The 19,752-nt window shown below is 61.6% G+C and overlaps 2 protein-coding genes and 1 long non-coding RNA gene across 5 annotated transcripts; 1 reads left to right on the top strand and 2 right to left on the bottom strand.

Moving 5' to 3' along the window:
• Nucleotides 1–111: 111 nt before the first annotated feature.
• Nucleotides 112–7,140, bottom strand: CAPN1 (calpain 1). Its single transcript, XM_038126533.1, has 23 exons — nt 6,875–7,140; nt 6,339–6,505; nt 5,020–5,287; nt 4,847–4,916; nt 4,642–4,760; nt 4,076–4,209; nt 3,835–4,003; nt 3,669–3,752; nt 3,510–3,595; nt 3,363–3,437; nt 3,128–3,288; nt 2,878–3,056; nt 2,759–2,770; nt 2,440–2,651; nt 2,327–2,366; nt 2,185–2,250; nt 1,729–1,786; nt 1,570–1,634; nt 1,416–1,484; nt 1,027–1,105; nt 831–947; nt 612–670; nt 112–472 (listed from the first exon to the last, which is right to left on the bottom strand). Exons 3-23 carry the CDS (start codon nt 5,284–5,286, stop codon nt 446–448), a joined length of 2,148 nt encoding a protein of 715 aa, XP_037982461.1. The 5' UTR covers nt 5,287; nt 6,339–6,505; nt 6,875–7,140; the 3' UTR covers nt 112–445.
• Nucleotides 7,141–7,741: 601 nt separating this feature from the next.
• Nucleotides 7,742–9,436, bottom strand: LOC119696781. The gene is made up of 3 exons (XR_005255647.1): nt 9,110–9,436; nt 8,741–8,784; nt 7,742–8,622 (listed from the first exon to the last, which is right to left on the bottom strand). It is a non-coding gene; the product is annotated as an uncharacterized LOC119696781 (long non-coding RNA).
• A 502-nt stretch (nt 9,437–9,938) lies between these two features.
• On the top strand, nt 9,939–18,963 carry SYVN1 (synoviolin 1). 3 transcript variants are annotated; one of them, XM_038126548.1, is made up of 16 exons: nt 9,939–10,068; nt 10,858–10,998; nt 11,229–11,321; nt 11,679–11,861; nt 12,485–12,533; nt 13,024–13,127; nt 13,229–13,355; nt 13,780–13,879; nt 14,163–14,228; nt 15,248–15,364; nt 16,120–16,259; nt 16,833–16,973; nt 17,160–17,300; nt 17,740–17,926; nt 18,278–18,399; nt 18,568–18,963. In XM_038126548.1, the coding sequence occupies exons 2-16, from the start codon at nt 10,867–10,869 to the stop codon at nt 18,684–18,686; spliced, it is 1,821 nt and encodes a 606-aa protein (XP_037982476.1). In that variant the 5' UTR covers nt 9,939–10,068; nt 10,858–10,866; the 3' UTR covers nt 18,687–18,963. The 3 variants fall into 3 exon arrangements, with proteins under 3 accessions (XP_037982476.1, XP_037982477.1, XP_037982478.1); XM_038126549.1 differs by having other exon boundaries at nt 18,278–18,390; XM_038126550.1 differs by having other exon boundaries at nt 9,940–10,068; nt 11,709–11,861.
• The last annotated feature ends 789 nt before the right edge of the window (nt 18,964–19,752 follow it).

The raw sequence follows: 19,752 nt of genomic DNA on the forward strand, positions 1-19,752 counted from the left end.
AAATATGCGATCTATAACCCCAAGACAAGCCCTAAACCGGTTACTTTGCAGCAACTCAAAATGCCCCTACCCTCTGCCATGAGGGGGACAAAGAAGCGCCAGGAAAAGGAGTTTCAATTTAAATAACTTTTTTTTTTCCTTTGGTTTTTATCTCACTTTTAATTTATACAATAAAAAAACCACTTTATGGCACCCAGGAGCAGCAGATCCCTGAAGCGAAGGACGACGGCCGGGGCTCCGTCAGCACAAGAGGCACCAAAATCCAGAGGATTTGCCCCAAAAGGGCCGAGCGTGAGGCGAGGGAGGGACGGGGGGGCTTTGGCAAAGCTCGGGGGGGTCCCGTGTGACCCCCACCCCACCCCCCCCATCCAGCCTTTTCTGCCGAAAAAAGCCAAAAAAAGGGAAAAACCGGCGCGGGGTCGCGGAAGGCACTCGGAGGGTCCGGTCAGGCGAACATGGTGAGCTGGAGCCACTGGGGACGAGGAGGAGGAGGGTGAGGGAGGAAGGGGAGCAGGAGAGGGTGAAGAAAACAGGGGGAAAGCAAGAGAAGGAGGGAGAGGAGAAGAAAAAGGAGGAGGAAGAGGGAGGAAGGCCTTGAGCCCCCCCGGTACCTGCAGCAGGTCGAAGGTGACGACGCCGTCCTGGTCCATGTCCATGGCTTGGAAAAACCCTGAGGGGAGGGAAAGGAGTTGGGATTTGGGGCGGGGGGGAAGCTCCGTTCCTGAGGGAGAAGTGTGGTCGGGAAGGCCGGGATGATTCGGGATCGGGGTGGGGGGGATCATTTGGGATTGGGTGGGAGGGATTGTTTGGGATCATTTGGGATCGCTCACGGAACATGGTCTCCAGGCGCACGAGGCAGCAGACGAAGCTGTCGAAGTCCAGGGCCAGGTCGGGCTCGGCGTAGCGGGTAATGAGCAGCTCGTGCAGCCTCTTGTTCAGCCGGTACCCTGGGACAGGGGACAGCCCGGGGGTCACCGCGGGGACCCCCGGGCAGGGGAGGGGTCCTGGGGGGTCCCGGGGGGTCACCTGCAGCCTCCAGCGCCAGGCGCAGCTCGTAGGCGCTGATGGAGCCCGACTTGTCCAGGTCGAACTTGCGGAAGATGCTCTGGCAGGAACAGCCCCAAGAGGAGCAGGGGTCACCCAAAACACCCCAACGGACCCCAAAATTCCCCCTAAAGAACAGGGGTCACCCAAAACACCCCAACGGATCCCAAAATCCCCCCAAAGGAACAGGGGTCACCCAAAACACCCCAATGGCCCCCAAAAAAGGGGGGGAAACAATGCGGGCGGGAGGTCTCCCATGAGGAGAGAGACCCCAAAATCCCCCCAAAATGGAGGTCACCTATGAGACAGACCCCAAAATCCCCGCCCTGAACTGCAATGCCCCCAGGAGGCGGGAGGGCCCCCGGACCCACCAGGTAGTTGCGGATGCGGTTCCAGAGGACGTTGAACTCCACCAGTCCCAGTTTCCCGTTGCCGTCTTTCTGGGGGAGGGGGGTTAAGGAAAGGGGGGCTCCAGGGGTCCCCCCAGAGCCCCCAGAGCCCCCCCAGCCCACGGCCACAGGATACGTCCATCAGGTTGACCATGCTGCGGCAGGACTCGGTGCTGAAGCCCTTGGTCCGCAGGTCTTTGTCTGGAACAGGGAATTTTGGGCGTTAACAAGGGCCGGGGTGTTAACGAGGGGGGCGGGGTTAATTGGGGTGGGACCCCCCCAAAGCCCGGCTCACGTTTGGCGATGATGCGGTTGAGGATGGTCTGGAGCTCGGTGACGCTGATCTCCAGGTCCTGGGGAGGGGACACGGGGTGGCCCCGGTGTCACCGCCGAGCAGCGACATCATCGGCAACCAATGACGTCACAGCCAACCAATGACATCGTGGCAAACAAATGATGTCATTGGCAACCAATGACATCACTGTCAACCAATGACGTCATCACCAACAATTGTGGCCATGCTAACCAATGGCATCATGGCAAACCAACGACATCATGGACAACAAATGATGTCATCTACAATCAATGATGTCATCTACAATCAATGATGTCACTGCCAACCAATAACACCATAACCAACGATGATGCCATTGCTAACCAATGACATCACAGCCAACCAATGACATCATCATCAACCGATGACATCACCGCCAAGCGCTGAGGTCACGGCCAACCGCCACCGCTCCCTTACCGGCCCCGCCAGCTGCTTGAAGAGCTGCTTGAAGTTCTCATCGATTTCGCTCTCCCTCAGCACTTTCTGGGGGAAAAAGCGGCTGTTTGGGCACAGGCCCCGCCCCGGCGCCCCGCCGGCCCGGCCCCCGTCCCCGGCTGACCTCGTCCGGCAGCGTGGCCTGGATCTTGTCGTCCATCTCCCTGCGGACAGACACAGAGCGGGCTGAGCGCGGGCGCGGCGCGGCCCGGCCGGCGCTGCCGCGGCGACGCTTACTCAGTGCCGGCTCTCTTCTCGGAGAAGACGCGGAGCACGAAGTCGCCCTCCTTGTTGGGCTCGAAGGTGGAGGGCACCACGATGTACTCGCCGGGCGGCAGCCGGAAGCGCGTGCTCACCTCGCGCAGGTTGATGAACTGCTCGGAGCGCGCGCGCGACGCGTTGGCCAGGAAGAACTCCCGCTTCAGGTGCACGCCCGACCTCCCCACGTACTGCGGGCACCGGGGGGAAACGCTCTCCGAAACAGCCCCAAAACCAGCCCCAAAACCAGCCCCGGGGCGGCCTGCCCCGACCGGCACCGCTGGCGCATGGAACCCACCTCGGGAGGGACCTGTGCGGAGAGAGGGGACACCGGGGGACCTCGGTTGGTGACAGCTGACACCAGGTGACCCTGACCGACTCCAAGCGAAGCCAGCTGACCCCAGTCAGTCCCGCTACCTCGTAGACGGCGAAGCCGATGGTCTCCATGTCCTTGCCGTAGCGGCGCTCGCGGCGCCGGTGCTTCTGCATCAGCGCCAGCAGAAAGCTGCAGCCCGGCTCGCGCCCACCATCCTCGTCCCTCTCGTCGTCCACCTCCTCCAGCTGGATCTTGAACTGGGGGTTGATCCAGAACGTGGCTGCAGAGGGGGCAGAGGAGGCTCAGCGGGCGCCCGGCCCCGCGGGCCCGGGGTTGCCCCCCGGCACGTACCGGGGTAGTTGCGGCAGCCGCCGGCGGTGCTGCCGCGCCGCCACGTGCCGTCGTAGAGCTGTGTGTTCCACTTGCGGAACTTGCGGGACTGCAGCGCGTCCGGGGTGAGGTTGCAGATCTCCAGGCGGGTGAATTCCCGCAGGAAATCCCGGAAGGACATCCTGCGGGAAGAGTTTGCCCTCGTTTCCGGGCACGAAGCGGCCGGGAAAAGGGGTTTGAGTCGAACGTTTCCTACCAGAATTCCCCGTCCTCCATCTTGACCATGAGCTGCTGGCGCAGCGCCGGCTCCACCGCGTGCCACTCGGCCGAGCTGCGGGGACAGCGGGGTCAGCGGGGCCCCGGCTCGTTACCGCTGACGAGCCCGGCGCTAACGAAGCCTCACCCGTCGCTCCAGGCGCCCGTCCACTCCACCTCTCCCCAGGGATTGCGCATCCGGATGAGCTCCAGGGCCTGCCCGCGGTACGGGATCTGCGGACGGCGCTGTCAGGGCCGCGCCACCCAAAACCCGCCCTTTTCCCCCAAAACCCGCGTCCGCCCTCACCTGCTTGGCGCCGGTCACCGAGTAGGCGTGGCCCTTCACCAGCTTCTTGAAGGTCACCGCCTCCATGTCGAAGGCGCTCGTTATCTGCGAGGAGCCACCGCGGCGTTACCCGGGCCGGGACCCCAAATCCCGCCGGTTTTCCCCCAAAAGGCCCGGGGTGGCTCACGTCGATGGAGCAGCCGAGCAGGGAGCCGCGCTCCAGCGCCTTGAGGATGATCTGGTAGAGGTCGGCCGGGGGCCGGCGCAGGTCGAACCACTCGGTGACGCCGCCCGTGAAGTCCTCGAAGCCCTCGGAGGTGCTGCCGCCCGACAGAGCCTCGTAGCAGCCGTTCACCCTGCGCGGAGCCGGGGCGGTTTGTGGGGGGTTCCGGCCCGAAACGGGCGCGGGGAGCGGGGAGGGGCCGTACTTGGCGTAGGCCTTCTCCAGCAGCGCGCTCCAGAACTCGGAGCCCTCGGCCGAGTGCACGAAGAGCAGCTTCCCGTCCTTGGTGGGCAGGAAATCGTCCACCACCACGTCCAGCCACTCGCCAAACTGCCAGATCTGGGGGGACCAGGAGGGGGAGAGCCCTGGTTCGTCCAGGCAAGGAGATTTTGGGGGAAAAACGCCCGGTTTGGGGTCCCACCGGGCAGCGGGGAAGTGGAGTCGCCACAATGGGAGTGGGACTGAGGAACTGGGTGGGGAAAGGGCCCAAAGTACTGGGGGATCCTCCCAAAATTGGGGGTGTGACCAAAATGGCAGAGGGAATCCTTAAAACACTGGGGGGTCACCCCAAAATCACAGAGTGGAACCCCAAAACTGTGGGGGATCCCCTGGAAATGGTCAAGAGGAAGCCCAAAAAGGTGAAGAAAGCCCCAAAATGGCGCGGGAACCTCTCAGAACAAGAGGAGGCCTGAAGTGATGGCGGGAGCCCCGGAGCGTTGGGATTTGCACTCAAAACGGCAGAGGGGAGCCCCGAGGCCGGGCTTCGCTGACCTGGAAGTGGAAGATGCCGGCGTAGCCCTGCTGGAAGCTCTGCCCGTGCGGCACCACGCGGTGCAGGAGGGTCTCGTTGAGCGTCAGCGAGGCGATGGCCGCCAGCAGCCAGCAGTCACCTGGGCGGGACCGAAACCCACCAAATTCCTGGCAGAACCATCCCCCAAACCCCAGAGACCCGGGGCACAGGACGAGGATTCCTCACCCAGCGCTCCCTGGCAGATGTCGGTGCGCGTGGCGCCGTCCACGATGAACTGCGGGCGCGGGCACAGCTCCTACGGCAGAGCCCCGAAATTCGGCACGTTCCAATTTTGGGGGAGAACCACCCGGCTGGGGGTCCCACGGGGTTTTTGGGGAGGACGGAGCGGGCTCGCTCACCGTGGGTCTCTTCCACTGCACGCCGCGGGTTTTGGAGGAGCCGGGGCCCAGCTCGCGGAAGCCGAGGGAGGCGGCGGCCGGGGGGAAAGCGGGGTCCCGGAACAGGGTCCCCGAGCGGCGGCACTCCTCGGCCAGCTGCCCGAAATCCTGGCCCAGGTAGCGCACGGCGTTGTCGTGCCGGCCCAGCCCCAGCTCCTTGGCCCGCTGCCGCCGCACCTGCGCCGAGACGCCGGTGCAGAACACCGGCACCACCGGCGGCTCCGCCATCCTGCGCGACAGCGACGGGGAACGGCGCTCGGCATCCGGGGGACAACGGGGGGGACGGGTGGGGATGGGGGGCTTGGGGGGAATTTGGGGTTTTTGGGGGTGAAACAGGAAAAACACGCTCGGGATCTGGGGGAAAACCGGGGTGAGATGTGTGTTCTGCATGGGGATGGGGGGGATTGGGGATTTTGGGGGGATTTGGGGTTTTTGGGAGAGGATTTGGGGTTTTTCGGGGTGAAACTGGAGAAACGTGCTCGGGATTCAGGGAGAAGTGGGGATGGGACTTGTGTTCCACACAGGGATGGGGGTTTTGGGGTGGAATTTGGGGCTTTGGGATGGAATTTGGGGCTTTGGGATGGAATTCGGGGCTTTCCCCCAGATCTGGAGTCCTGCCCGTGTCGGGTTGGAGGAATTTGGGACAGTTCTGGTGAGCTGGGCGTGACGCTGTTCTGGGGTAAAAAGCAGGAATTCCAGGGGCAGGGAAGGTCACAGAGATCCCAAATCCTGGGTTTTCACCCCGAAATGGCCCTGTCAGAGTGAGCTCCTGACAATCCCCACACGGGACAGCCCCAAGGCACCGGCGACCAGGGGAAAGCGCCCCAAACTGGTCCTGCAGGTTGAGGTGCGGCCGCGGGCGCGGTGCAGCCCCGGGTCCAACCCCGAGGGCCTTCCTCGAGCCCTGGGGAGGTTCATTAAGCGTTGGGGTGGTTAATTAAGCACTAGGCATGTTAATTAAATGCTAATCAGAACCACCAAGGAGTGACAGAGCCATGGCAGGGGTGGCAGCAGCGCAGCCGCCCCTAAACGAGGCCAAACACGGGGGGAGTTCCGTCACCCCGAACCCCAGCACAGCCCAAGGGTCGGCGACGCCCCAAACTCGGGGACTGGGCCCAGAAATGCAGAAATTGACCCCAAAATGGGGGTGAAGGGAATCCAACCCACCCTCCCGCCCAGGGAGCAGGTGCCCCCCACCCCAACAGCGCCAGCTCCCCTTGCCCCCCCTCCCCACATACGTTTTTGGGGTGCAGTTGGCAGCAAGGGCCTCTTCTCAGCCCGTTTTTGGGGTGCAGTTGGCAGCAAGGGCCTCTTCTCAGCCCGTTTTTGGGGTGCAGTTGGCAGCAAGGGCCTCTTCTCAGCCCGTTTTGGGGGCCTGGACCCCGGCAGGAGCCGTGGGGCGAGGGCTGGGCCCGGCTGCAGCTCAGCTGCCCCCGCTGCCCCGCCGCTGGGGAGGAAGCACCGGGCAAGAATTACAACCTCAGGGAAAACCACCAAAGTTCCGGGAGAAGCGGCGGCACCCCCGTTCCCCTCCCCGGGGCAGCTCCGACACCCCCGAATCCCCTTTTTTGGCTAAACCGCGGCTCGGGGGGGGGGCGGCGGGGGAGCCCCCCCGGCCCCCAGCCCTTTCCCGGCTGCGGGAATCGGGAGCAGCGGCCCCGGGGGCGCTTTCCGCCCGGTCCCGCGGGGCTCTGCCCCGCTCCGGAGTTGTGTAAGCGCCGGGATTCCCGGGGCGCGGGGTCCGGAGGCGCTCCCGCTGTGTCACCGGCTGTCCCCGGCTGTCCCCGGCCGTCCCCTCCCGGGGCCCGCTCCGTACCTCTCTCCCTGCGGGGGCGGCGCTCCCGGGATCGCCGGGGTTGGTTTTTATTTTGGGGGGAAAAGCAGCGGCAAAAGCGAATTTCTCACCCCAAACTTCCTCGAGCAGGAAGGCGAGGCCGCCCCCGCCCCCCCCAGACTCCTCCCTGCGCCGCTCCCTCCCTGCGGGCCCTGGGGGAGGGCGGGGGGGGACAGCGAGAGGATTTGGGGGGGTCCCCGGGGGGGTTTGGGGGCGTTTGGGGATCCCGCGGGGCTGTCACCGCAGCGAAGGGGGAGGGGCGGGGGTGGGGCTGGACACGGGGGGGACATCGGGGAGGGGACACGGGGGGACAAGAGGGACATGGACACAGGGGGGACATCGGGGATGGGGGGACATTGGGGGGAGGCAGGGATGGGACATTGGGGGGGCTGGACACGGGGGGGACACTGGGGGGTGTGGGGGGGACACTGGGGGGGACATGGGGGAGATGGACACAGGGATTCGGGGGGGCACTGGGGGGGACATCGGGGGGAGGCAGGGATGGGACATTGGGGGGACAAGAGGGGCATGGACACGGGGGGGACATTGGGGGAGATGGACACAGGGGGGACATCAGGGGGACAAGAGGGACATGGACACGGGGGGGGACACTGGGGGCTGTGGGGGGACACTGGGGGGGCTGGGACACGTGGAGGGGACATGGGGGAGATGGACACGGGAGGGGCTGGACATCTTTGGGGTGTGTGTGACACGCTCGCCATGTGACACTCACTGTGGACCCTCCCCCAGTCAGATCCCACTCCTCCTTTTTTGTTTTTCACCGTTTTTCCCACAGGGAAAAAAAAAAAAAACAAAACCAAACCAAAATTACAGATTTTTAATACGCGTTGCCCATTTTCTACGGGTTTTTTGCCCATTTTTTTACATTTCTCTCCCAAAACTGGGGAGGCAGGAGGAGCCTCGGGGAGGAAAGGGGAGATTCGGGGCAGTTTGGAAGGGTTTGGGTGAGAAATAGAAGGGAAACGATAAAAAAACGGAGAAGATATCACCCCAAAGCAGCAGCTGGGACAGCAGGAAGCAGACGCTTGTGAGCAGAAACGGGGCTGGGGTTAAAAAAAAACAAAATTGGCTCAGTAAAAACCAAAGAAAAGGCAAAGAGGGTGTGGAGCAGCCCCAGTTCCAGCAGGTTTTACCCCAAATCAGGTGTGGAGCAGCCCCAGTTCCAGGGGGTTTTGGGCCAAAAGCACAAAAAAAGGCCAATTTTGGGACAAAACAAAAAAAAAGGCCAAATTTAGGAGCAAAAATGAAAAAAAAGAAAAGCCCAATTCTGGGCCAAAATCAAAAAGGAGACGATTTAGGGTTAAAAATAAGAAAAAAATGGGCAAAATTTGGGGCCAAAGCAAAAAAAAAGGCAAATTGCTACCCAAAAGGGCCCAAATTGATTGGGGGAGCATCATTAGAGCCCCCACCTCATTATTGGGAACATCATTAGGGCCCCCACCTCATTAGCAGGAGCATCATTAAGGCCTCGCACTTCATTAGCGGAAGCATCATTAGGGTTCCTTGCTTAATTAGAGCCCCCCAGTTCATTAAGGGGATTCATTAGGACCCCCACTTAATTACTGGGGGCATCATTAGGACCCCTACTTGGCTGGGAGGGTGCTAGGGCCCTAATTAAGGCCGGGCTTCGTTAAGGCCCTAATTAAGGACTCACAGGGCCGCGGGTCGCATCGCTCGTGGGCAGACAGCCGTGCCATGGCCAGCAGGTCCTGCAAAATGGGGGGAAAAACAGCTGCTTCAGGCAAAAAAACCCACCTCGATTCAGGCAAAAAAAGTTATTTTTATTTAAATTAAATATAATTAAAAAGTGTTTTTGGTTGGACTGACCTCGTCAGAGACCCTGCAGAGGAACGCCCGCACCACGGTGTCTTCTTGGGGAGGAGAAAAACAACCAGAAAATGATTTTTGGGGGAAAATCACCCAGTTTGGGGGGTCAGGAAGGTGAGGGGGGGGGGGTTTTACCCAGTTTGGGGGGTCTGGAATGTGAGGAGGGGGCTTTTCCCAGTTTGGAGAGTAACTCCAAAACCCCCCAGAACAAGAATTAGCATTTAACCCCCTTAAAGCTTCGAGTGACCCCAAAAGCCCCCAAACCCAACCCTTTTTAATGCCTAAAAAGCCCTAAATCCCCCCAAAACCAGATCGAAGTGTTTAATCCCAAGAGCTCAGAGTGACCACGGGTTTAACTCGGTCTCGTACCTCTCTGCCTCACTCATGCTGCAGGACTGAAGTTCTCTCTGAAGTTTAAGGTTTCCTGCTCTATTTTATTAAGATTTGAGGCGCTGAATTGATTTTCTGCTGCCAAAAGAGGGAAAAGCGGCAAAATCCCCTCAGGATCTCCGGCGCCTTCCCGCCTTTTTCCTTCGCCTCAGCACCGTTAGTCCCGCCCCTTCCCGGGAGCCGCCTTCTATAGGCCGCGAGGTCAGGCCGCCAGCCAATCACAAAGCAGAATTTGACTAAGCCACGCCTCTCTCCCCAGCCGCCGCTCTACGGTAGCGGCATCATCCAATCAGAGATGAGGAGCGCAAAGGAGACGTCGCTGATTGGCTGATGCCGTGAGGGAGAAGTGTGAAGGGAGGGGCGGCCTGTGAGGGGAAGGGGATCGGGGGAGGCGCTGCGGACGCGAAGCGTCGGGGGTGACGCGCGGAACGAGAGGAACGCGGAAAGGAGACAAACCCGGCCCGTGTTGGGCGGCCCCCCGGAGCCCAGGGGGTCTCTCCCCTCGCCCCTCCCTTAGCAACAGCCGCCGGCCAAGCGGCGTCGCGCGGGGGATTTTTCTGATTGGCCGAGCCCCGCCGCGCCCGGCCAATGAGCGCGAGCCACGGGACCCTGCGCGTCCCCGCCCACCCCCGCGCCGGCTGCGGGGCCGCTCGGAGCGTACCAAGCGCGGGCATGCAGGGGGGGATCCCAGCGGTTCAGGGTTTAGGGGAGCCAAGGTCCCCCAAGCTCCCCGTTCAGAGGAGGACGAGGGGGCTCCTCAGGATCTCTGTGAGGAGGAGCTGGTCTGGGGGGCGAACTGGGGAGAGCAGATTGGCAGTGAACCACCCATGGTCTCCCCCCCCAGGCAGCGGGTGCTGCGGTCTGGGCGGAAGTGAGGTGTCGCGCGCTGCGGCGGTTCCGGTGTGGGAGCGGCCGGGGCTGAGGCGGGGTCGGGGCCGGTGAGTCCCGGGGGGCGCCGGGGGCGACAGCGGGGCCCGGGGGCGGCCAGGGCACCGGGGGGGGGGCACCGGGAGGAGCCGTGGGCAGAGGGGGGCTCGGGGGAAGCTGAGGGAGCGGTGACAGTTGGGGTTCCTGTGGAGGAGGGGACGCGGATGTGAGGGGGGATGGGGGGGGCTGAGGGGCGTGAGGGGACCCCGAGGGTTTGGGGACACTGGGGGGGGACAGAGGGACACGGAGGGGACAGAGGGACATGGGGATTCCTGATCCTTGGGGATGTGGGGCTGCTCCTGGGGTGGAATCCCTGCTCTTGGGGTCCCAGGCTGAGGCTGTGCTGGGTGTGACAGCAGGAGCCTGATCTCAGAGTCTGTGGGTTATTTCTGGGGTGAAATCCATTCTTTTTGGGGTGAAATCCGTTCTTTTTGGGGTGAAATCCCCGTTTCTGGCCGTTCCGGGCCGAGCCCGTGCTGTGTGTGTTGGCAGGAGCCTGATTGCTGATTTTGTGGATTATTTTTGTGGTTCAATCCAATCTTTTAGAGGATAAATCCCCATTTTTGTGGGTTGCAGGCCAAGGCCATGCTGTGCACGGCGCTGGTCACGGCCGGCAGCCTGAGGGCTGATTTTGGGGTTAAACGTGGATTATTTTTGGGGTGAAACGTGGATGATTTTGGGGTTTTTTTGGGTCCCAGGCCGAGGCCATGCTGTGCACGGCGCTGGTCACGGCCGGCAGCCTGAGGGCTGATTTTGGGGTTGTTTTTGGGGTGAAATGTAGATTATTTTGGGGGTTCCAGGCCGAGGCCATGCTGTGCACGGCGCTGGTCATGGCCGGCAGCCTGGCGCTCACCACGGCCGTGGTGGCCCACGCCTACTACCTGAAGCACCAGTTCTACCCCACCGTGGTGTACCTCACCAAGTCCAGCCCCAGCATGGCCGTGAGTGCTCCCTCCCTTATTAATCACCCCTAATTAACCCCTCGTCAGCCCGGGCCCTGCCTCACTTCTGCTTTTGGGGGCCGCGGGGGGGGGTGAGGAGCTCCCCCCAACGCCCCGGGGACGGCAGCGGGGCCGGTTCCACCCATCCTTCCCCATCCCCGGGTTTCGGGGCGCCTGGATCCCCCCCGGGCCGTCCCCGAAATGTCCTCGGGGGGCTCCTGGCCCTGCAGGTGCTCTACATCCAGGCCTTCGTGCTGGTGTTCCTGCTGGGCAAGTTCATGGGCAAGGTTTTCTTCGGGCAGCTGCGCGCGGCCGAGATGGAGGTGAGAGCTCCGGGGGGGTTTGGGCTCCTCGAGGGCTTTGCTGCTGATTTTGGGGGGACTTTTGGACCCCAGAGGGTCTTTGGTGCTGATTTAGAGGCAGTTTTGGACTCCAGAAGCTTTTTGGTACAGGCTGGGGGGATTTGCTGCCATTTTGAGATGAATTTATGACCCCAGAAAGGCTTTGGTGCTGTTTGGGGGCAGAATTGATGAGTTTTGGGGTGAATTTTGAACTCCCAGAGTCTTTGGTCTCCATTTTGGGGTGAATTTTCAACCCCCAGGGTTTTTGGGCTCCGTTTTGGGGTGAATTTTGGCTTTTGGGCCCCGTTTTGGGGTGAATTTTGGGGTTTTGGGGTCCAGCCTGGGGCTGCCCCTGATCCTGTCCCTCAGCACCTCCTGGAGCGCTCGTGGTACGCGGTGACCGAGACCTGCCTGGCCTTCACCGTCTTCAGGGACGACTTCAGCCCGCGCTTCGTCGCCCTCTTCACCCTCCTCCTCTTCCTCAAGTGCTTCCACTGGCTGGCCGAGGACCGCGTGGATTTCGTGAGTGTTGGCAGCAGGGAAACAGCTCAAAAACCGCCCGGAAAAACCCCGGATCCAGCCCGAAACCAGCCCAAAAATCAGCCAGAATCAACACAAAATCAGCCCGAAACCAGCCCAAAATCAGCCAGAATCAACACAAACCCAGCCCGAAACCAGCCCAAAATCAGCCAGAATCAACCCAAAATCAGCCCAAAAATCAGCCCAAAAATCAGCCGGAATCAACCCAAACCCAGCCCAAAAATCAGCCAGAATCAGCCCAAAATCAGCCCAAAAATAACCTGAAATCAACTCAAAAATAACCCAAAATCAGCCTGAACCACCCCAAAAATAACCCAAAAGCAGCCCAAACCAACCTGAAAGCAACCCTAAAAATAACTCAAAGCCACCCCAAAAATCCCCCAAAATCAGCCTGAAATGAACCCAAAATCAGCCTGAACCACCCCAAAAATTATCCCAAATCCGCGTAAACCCGCCCAAAACCCCCCCAAAAACCCCCAAAACCAACCCAAACCCACCCTGAGACCCCCCCAAGCTCCCCAAAGCTCCCCAAGCCCCCCCTGAGACCCCCCAAGCCTGCCCAGGCCCCGTTTCCCGATGGAAAACGGGAATTTCCTCCCCCGCAGATGGAGCGGAGCCCCAACATCTCGTGGCTCTTCCACTTCCGGATCGTCTGTGAGTGCTCCTCATTTGCATAATTTTGGGGAACGACCCGGGGCGTGCTGGGGCCTGATAAAACCCCACGAGCCCTAATCAGCGGCGGCTCGTTAACGAGGGGGGGTTAACGAGCTCCGTGGAGGGAAAACGAAGCTCTGGAGCCACGGCTGGAAAAACGGGGGGGAAAAGGGGATTTGGGGATTTACTGCCCAAATCTGGGAAAGGGGATTTAGGGGTGTCTAAACCGAATTTTGGAAGGAATTTTGTGCTTCCCAAAACCAGAAAAATGGGATTTAGGGGTGTCTAAAGCGACTTTGGAAGGAACTTTGTGTTTCCCAGAACTGGAAGAACAGGATTTAGGGGTGTCTGAACCCATTTTTGAAGGGATTCCGGGGCTGGGGGCGCAGAGAGCCGCTAATTAAGCTCCTCGTTAGCGGTGGGCTGTGGGACCCTCCCCCCCCCCCCACCCAGGGGTGCCCCCCCTTCATTCCGGGGGGTCTTTTCCCAGCCCTGATGTTCCTGCTGGGAATCCTGGACTTCCTCTTCGTCAGCCACGCCTACCACAGCATCCTGACCCGCGGCGCCTCCGTCCAGCTGGTCTTCGGCTTCGAGGTGGGTTGGGGGGATCCCGGGTGGGTTGGGGGGATCCCGGGGGTCCCCAGGGCCCCAGGGGGGCGGGCGGGGGTCCCACGCGCCCCCCGTGCCCCCCGCAGTACGCCATCCTGATGACCATGGTGCTGACGGTGTTCGTCAAGTACGTGCTGCACTCCATCGACCTGCAGAGCGACAACCCCTGGGACAACAAGGCCGTCTTCATGCTCTACACCGAGCTCTTCACCGGTACCGGCCTCCGGGGGCTCGGGGTGGGCTTGGGGGGGCTCGGGGGGGGCTTTGGGGGTCTCAGGGTGGGCTTGAGGAGCTCAGGGTGGGCTTGGGGGGCTCAGGGTGGTTTCGGGGAGCTCAGGGTGAGTTTGGGGCTCAGGGAAGGCTCAGAGTTTTGGTGTTGATCTGGGTTTGGGTCCTCAACGAAGACTTGGAAGTGGTGGTGGTGCTCAACTGGCCTTGGTTGGTCAGCCAACACTTGCTCAGCTGGTCCCCTCACCTGTCCCAAAACTGGCCCAGATGGCTTTGGGGTGCCCCAGCTGTCCCAAAATTGGCCCAGGTGGCTTTGGGGTGCCCCAGCTGTCCCAAAATTGGCCCAGGTGGCTTTGGGGTGCCCCAGCTGTCCCCAGCTGTCCCCAGCAAGCCGCCGTGGCTCCTGCAGGGCTGGTCAAGGTGCTGCTCTACATGGCCTTCATGACCATCATGATCAAGGTGCACACCTTCCCGCTCTTCGCCATCCGCCCCATGTACCTGGCCATGAGGTGAGGCCCCCGGCCGGGGACGCTCCTGGGTCTGATCCTGATCCCAATCCTGATCCCATCCCAATCCTGATCCCAATCCTGATCCCAAACCTAATCCCAATCCTGATCCCAATCCCGATCCCAATCCCGATCCCATCCCTGATCCCATTCCTAATCCCGATCCTGATCCCATTCCTGATCCCAATCCTGATCCCAATCCTGATCCCATCCCGATTCCAATCCCATCCCCGTCCCGATCCCATCCCGATCCCGATCCCAATCCCGATCCCACTCTCTGCTCCAGGCAGTTCAAGAAGGCCGTCACCGACGCCATCATGTCCCGCCGGGCCATCCGCAACATGAACACGCTGTGAGTGCCCAGGACCCCAAATCCTGGGAAACCCTGCACCCATCCACCCCAGAACCCCAAATCCTGGGAAAACCCCTGCATTCATCCACCCCAAATCCCAGGAAAATCCCTGCATCCACCCCAAATCCTGGGAAACCCTGCACCCATCCACCCCAGAACCCCAAATCCTGGGAAAACCCCTGCATTCATCCACCCCAAATCCCAGGAAAATCCCTGCATCCACCCCAAATCCTGGGAAACCCTGCACCCATCCACCCCAAAACCCCAAATCCTTGGAAACCCTGCACCCATCCACCCAAAACCTCAAATCCTGGGGGAAGTCTGGTGCCTGATGGTCCTGGGCACCACTGGGTAACTGGGATGAACTGGGATGGGACTGGGATGGGGCTGGGAGCACTGGGAGTGTTTGGCACCATTGGGAAATCAACCAAAACCCGTTGAACACAGCCCAAAGTCCCTTTTCCCCCTAAACTGCCCCAAGCTGGGGGATTTTTGGGCAGAGCTGTGGATTTTTGGGATCAGCTGTGGGATTTTGGGATCAGCTGTGGGATTTTGGGATCAGCTGTGGGATTTCAGGATCAGCTGTGGGATTTTGGGATCAGCTGTGGAATTTTGGGGTCAGCTGTGGGATTTCGGGATCAGCTGTGGGATTTCGGGATCAGCTGTGGGATTTTGGGATCAGCTGTGGGATTTTGGGGTCAGCTGTGGGATTTTGGGGTCAGCTGTGGGATTTTGGGATCAGCTGTGGGATTTTGGGGTCAGCTGTGGGATTTCGGGGTCAGCTGTGGATTTCGGGGTCAGCTGTGGGATTTTGGGGTCAGCTGTGGGATTTTGGGGTCAGCTGTGGGATTTCGGGGTCAGCTGTGGATTTCGGGGTCAGCTGTGGGATTTTGGGGTCAGCTGTGGGATTTTGGGGTCAGCTGTGGGATTTCAGGGTCAGCTGTGGGATTTCAGGGTCAGCCGTGGGATTTCGGGGTCAGCCGTGGGATTTCGGGGTCAGCCCTGGTCTCCTGGCCCAGGTACCCCGACGCCACGGCCGAGGAGCTGCAGGCCATGGACAACGTGTGCATCATCTGCCGCGAGGAGATGGTGACGGGCGCCAAGCGCCTGCCCTGCAACCACATCTTCCACACCAGGTGCTGCTTCCCGGATTTGGGGCTTTTTGGGGCATTTTGGGGTGGTTTTGGGGGGTCAGTGCCACAGCTCTGCCAGCCTGCAACGGCGATCCTGATCCTGATCCTGATCCCAATTTCAATCCTGATTCTGATCCTGATCCCAGTTCCAATCCTGATCCCAATCCCATCCTGATCTCATCCCAGTCCTGATCCTGATCCTGTCTTGATCCCAGTCCTGATCCCAGTCCTAATCCCCATCCCATCCCATCCCTATCCTGATCCCATCCCAGTCCTGATCCTGATCCCATCTTGATCCCAATGCTGATCCCCATCCTGATTCCAGTCCTGGTCCCAGTCCTGATCCTGATCCAAATCCTGATCCTGATCCCAATCCTGATCCCATTCCCATCCCCATCCCAATCCCCATCCTGATCCCATTCCCATCCCCATCCCAATCCCCATCCTGATCCCATTCTCATCCCCATCCCAATCCCCATCCTGATCCCATTCCCATCCCCATCCCGATCCCCATCTCCGCAGCGGTGATTAATGAGCTCATTAGTTAATTCAGGATTAATTAACAGGATTAATTAACGGGGTTCATTAGTGGGGGAAGGGTTAAACTCCCCTGGGGGGTCGGAGGGACACGGAGGGGTCTCGGGGGCCGGCAGCTGGCAAGAGGGGAGTTAATTAACGGGTTAATTACAGCCAGGGGAATGAAGCGGCGGGAGTTTCGTTAATGAACATGTTAATTAAGAGGTTAATTAACCCCGCAGCTGCCTGCGCTCGTGGTTCCAGCGGCAGCAGACGTGCCCCACGTGCCGCATGGACGTGCTCCGCGCCTCGCTGCCCCCGCAGCCGCCCCCCGAGCCCGCGGCGGCGGCACCGGCAGCGGCCCCGGCACAGCCCCCCAACTGTGAGTGACACCCTGGGGACAGGGACCCCAGCTGTGAGTGACACCCTGGGGACAGGGACCCCAGCTGTGAGTGACACCCCGGGGACAGGGACCCCAGCTGTGAGTGACACCCTGGGGACAGGGGACAGGGCACAGGGACCCCAGCTGTGAGTGACACCCTGGGGACAGGGCACAGGGACCCCAGCTGTGAGTGACACCCCGGGGACAGGGACAGGGACACCAACTGTGAGTGACACCCCGGGGACAGGGGCAGGGACACCAACTGTGAGTGGCCAGTGCTGGGTGGACAAAGGGACAGGGAGGGGAGGCCCTGTGGGCAGCCAGGGGTGTTCCCATGGGGGTGTTTCCACCTGGGACATCCCCACAGGGACACCCCACAGGGACACCCCACAGGGACACCCCACAGTGACATCTCCATGGGGACATCCCCACAGTGACATTGCAGCCTGGGGCATTCCCCGCTGTGACGCTTGGGGTCTCTTTGGGGTCCCTTTGGGGTCCCTTTGGGGTCTCTTTGGGGTCCCTTTGGGGTCGGGGTTTGGTGCCCGGCTCTCAGCGCTGCCGGTCCCGCAGTTCCCCAGGGGCTGCTCCCTCCCTTCCCGCCGGGGATGTTCCCGTTCTGGCCGCCCGTGGGGCCCTTCCCGCCCGGCCCCGCTGCTGCCCAGGCCCCGCCGGGCCCTGACGGCGCTGCCGCGGCCCCCGGAGCCGCTCCCGGTGAGTCCCGCCCCGAATCCTGCCCCAAATCCCACCCTGCCCCTTTTCCTACCCCAAATCCCACAAGTCCCACCCCCTTCCCACAAGTTTTCCCACCAAATCCCTCCCAAACCCAACCCCTTCCCTCTCCTCACCCCGAACACCCCATTTCCCACCCTGAACCCTTTCTGTCCCGTGTCCCCGCAGGTGCTCGTCCCGGTGCCGGTGCCAGTCCCGGTGCCAGTCCCGGTGCCGGTGCTGCGGGGCCGGAGCCGGGCGGTGCCGGGGCGGTGCCGGGGCTGCCGCTGCCGCCGCCCTGGGTGGGGATGCCGTGGCCACCGCTCTTCGGTAGGAACGGGGATTGGGGACTGGGGGTTTGGGATTGGGGATTTGGGGACTGGGGATTGGCGATTTGGGATTGGGGATTTTGGATTGGGGATTTTTGGAATTCAGGAATTCAGAGATTCGGGATTTGGGGACCCCGGGACAGACCCCCGTGCCCTCATTCCCCAGGGGTGCCGCCCATGGCAGGGACTGGGGATTTGGGGATTGGGAATTTGGGAATTCAGGGATTTGGGGATTTGGGAATTTGGAGAGTCTCGGGATTTGGGATTTGGGGACCCCAGGATTGACCCCCTCTGCCCCGTGCCCAGGGGTGCCGCCCGTGCCGGTGATTTGGGGTTTGGGGATTGGGAAATTGGGAATTCAGGGATTTGGGGGATCCCAGGATTGGGAATTTGGGGATCCCACGATTTGGGGACCCCAGGAGTGACCCCCTGTGCCCCAGGAGTGCCCCCCATGCCGGTGCCCCCCGCCGGCTTCGCGGGGCTGACGGAGGAGGAGCTGCGGGCCATGGAGGGCCACGAGCGGCAGCACCTGGAGGCGCGGCTGCAGTGCCTGCACAACATCCACACGCTGCTGGACGCCGCCATGCTGCAGATCAACCAGTACCTGGGCGTGCTGGCCTCCCTCGGGTACCGGGGCACTGGGACGGACTGGGAGGGACTGGGAATGGAGTGGGAGGGACTGGGAGGGACTGGGAGGGACTGGGAATGGACTGGGAGGGACTGGGAATGGACTGGGAATGGACTGGGAGGGACTGGGAGGGACTGGGGGACACAGATCAACCAGTACCTGGGCGTGCTGGCCTCCCTCAGGTACCGGGGGGGACTGGGAGGGACTGGGAGGGACTGGGATTGGACTGGGATCACTGGGATTGGACTGGGAGCACTGAAAGGGACTGGGAGCACTGGGAGGGTTCAGTGCTGCCAGTCCCCCCCTCCCCCATCCCGGGAATTTGGGGTAACTCTGGGATTCCCCCCCAGGACCCCCCGAGCCGCCCCCCGGCCGCCCCCCGCCCGTGAGACCCCCCCGGAGGAGCCCCCGGCGCCGGGACCCTCGGGAGCCTCGGGAGCCTCGGGAGCCTCGGGAGGCAGCGGAGGCAGCGGTGCGTGAGGAGCCCCCAGATGGGGCTGGACTGGGCTGAACTGGGTCAGACTGGTGCTGAACTGGGTTAAATTGGTTTAAACTGGTGCTGCACCGGTACAAACCGGTATAAACTGGTACAAACTGGTTTGAACTGGTTCGAACCGGCTGTGCCCGGCGTCTCCCGCAGATGCGGCCCCGGCTGAGGATGAGGAGGACGCGGCCGAAGGCGCCGAGCCCCGCGAGGGCCCCGACACGGCCGAGCTGCGGCGGCGGCGCCTGCAGAGGCTGGGGACCCCCCCCCACTGACCGGGACCCCCCCAGGACCCCCAGAGTGACCCGAGATCCCCCCAGGACCCCCCAAACTGACCAGGACACCCCCCAGGACCCCCCAAACCGGTCTGAGATCCCCCCCCTCACCTCCCCCCTCCCCATTTTCTGCCGGAATTCCCGGCTGGAAGTGAATCCCCGTCCCCTTGGTGACCCCAGCCCCGTTTCCCCAGCCCCCGACCCCTTTCCCCTCCCTCTTCTCTCTGTTTTCCCCATTTTCCCCCAATTTTACTCCGTTTCCCCCATTTTTTCCTAATTTCCCTCTAGTTTTTTCTGAATTTTCCTCCATGTTTTCCCAATTCCTCCCCATTTTCCCCAATTTCCCTCAATTTTTCCTCATTTCCCCCCCATTTTTCCCAATTCCCCCCGATTTTCCTCAATTTTTCCTCATTTCCCCCCCATTTTTCCCAATTTCCTCCCAATTTTCCTCAATTTTTCCTCATTTTCCTCCCATTTTTCCCATTTTCCCCCCAGTTTTTCCCAATTCCCCCCTGTTTTTCCCCCTTTCCCCCCAACTCTCCCTCTCCCCCGAGCCGGGGTCGGGTCCCTGCTGTTCCCTGGGGGTTTTGGGGTGTCCCCCCCATCCCAAATCCACCCTGGGGGGGCTTTGACCCCTGACCCCGACTGGCCCCGGGAATTTGGGAGCCCCCTGGCACTTCGGGGTCCCCTCCCGTGGGAATTTTGTCTCCCCAGAGGGAATTTTGGGCTCCTCAGAGGGAATTTTGGGGTCCCCAGACGGAATTTTGGGCTCCCCAGATGGAATTTTGGGCTCCCCACCCCCCGGATTTGGGTCCCGCCCGTTGGAATTTCGGGATTTTCCCGAGAATTTGGGAATTTTCGGGTCTCCTCCGTGGAATTTCGGGAATTCTGCCCCCCCCCCATTAACAGTATTAACCCCTTCCCCGCCGCTCCGCTCCCAAACTGGTTTGTCCTGGTTTGCGCTGCCGGGGCTCGCCGTTCCTCGCTGCCTTTTGCCCGAATCCGCCCGGTTTTGGCCCAAATCCTCGCCGCCGGCCCGGCCGCGCCCCCAGTGCCTCCGGAACCC

This window comes from Motacilla alba, unplaced genomic scaffold (assembly GCF_015832195.1).
Source record: "Motacilla alba alba isolate MOTALB_02 unplaced genomic scaffold, Motacilla_alba_V1.0_pri HiC_scaffold_35, whole genome shotgun sequence".
NCBI classification, from domain to species: domain Eukaryota; kingdom Metazoa; phylum Chordata; class Aves; order Passeriformes; family Motacillidae; genus Motacilla; species Motacilla alba.

Coding starts and splice junctions, on each gene's coding strand:
- CAPN1 (XM_038126533.1), bottom strand. CDS start 5,286: ATGGCGGAGCCGCCGGTGGTGCCGGTGTTCTGCACCGGCGTCTCGGCG. Junction 3,753..3,834: donor TGCTCGGCTGCTCCATCGAC/GTGAGCCACCCC, acceptor GGCTCCTCGCAG/ATAACGAGCGCCTTCGACAT. Junction 3,438..3,509: donor ACGGGCGCCTGGAGCGACGG/GTGAGGCTTCGT, acceptor CTGTCCCCGCAG/CTCGGCCGAGTGGCACGCGG.
- SYVN1 (XM_038126548.1), top strand. CDS start 10,867: ATGCTGTGCACGGCGCTGGTCATGGCCGGCAGCCTGGCGCTCACCACG. Junction 13,128..13,228: donor AGCTGGTCTTCGGCTTCGAG/GTGGGTTGGGGG, acceptor TGCCCCCCGCAG/TACGCCATCCTGATGACCAT. Junction 13,356..13,779: donor CTACACCGAGCTCTTCACCG/GTACCGGCCTCC, acceptor TGGCTCCTGCAG/GGCTGGTCAAGGTGCTGCTC.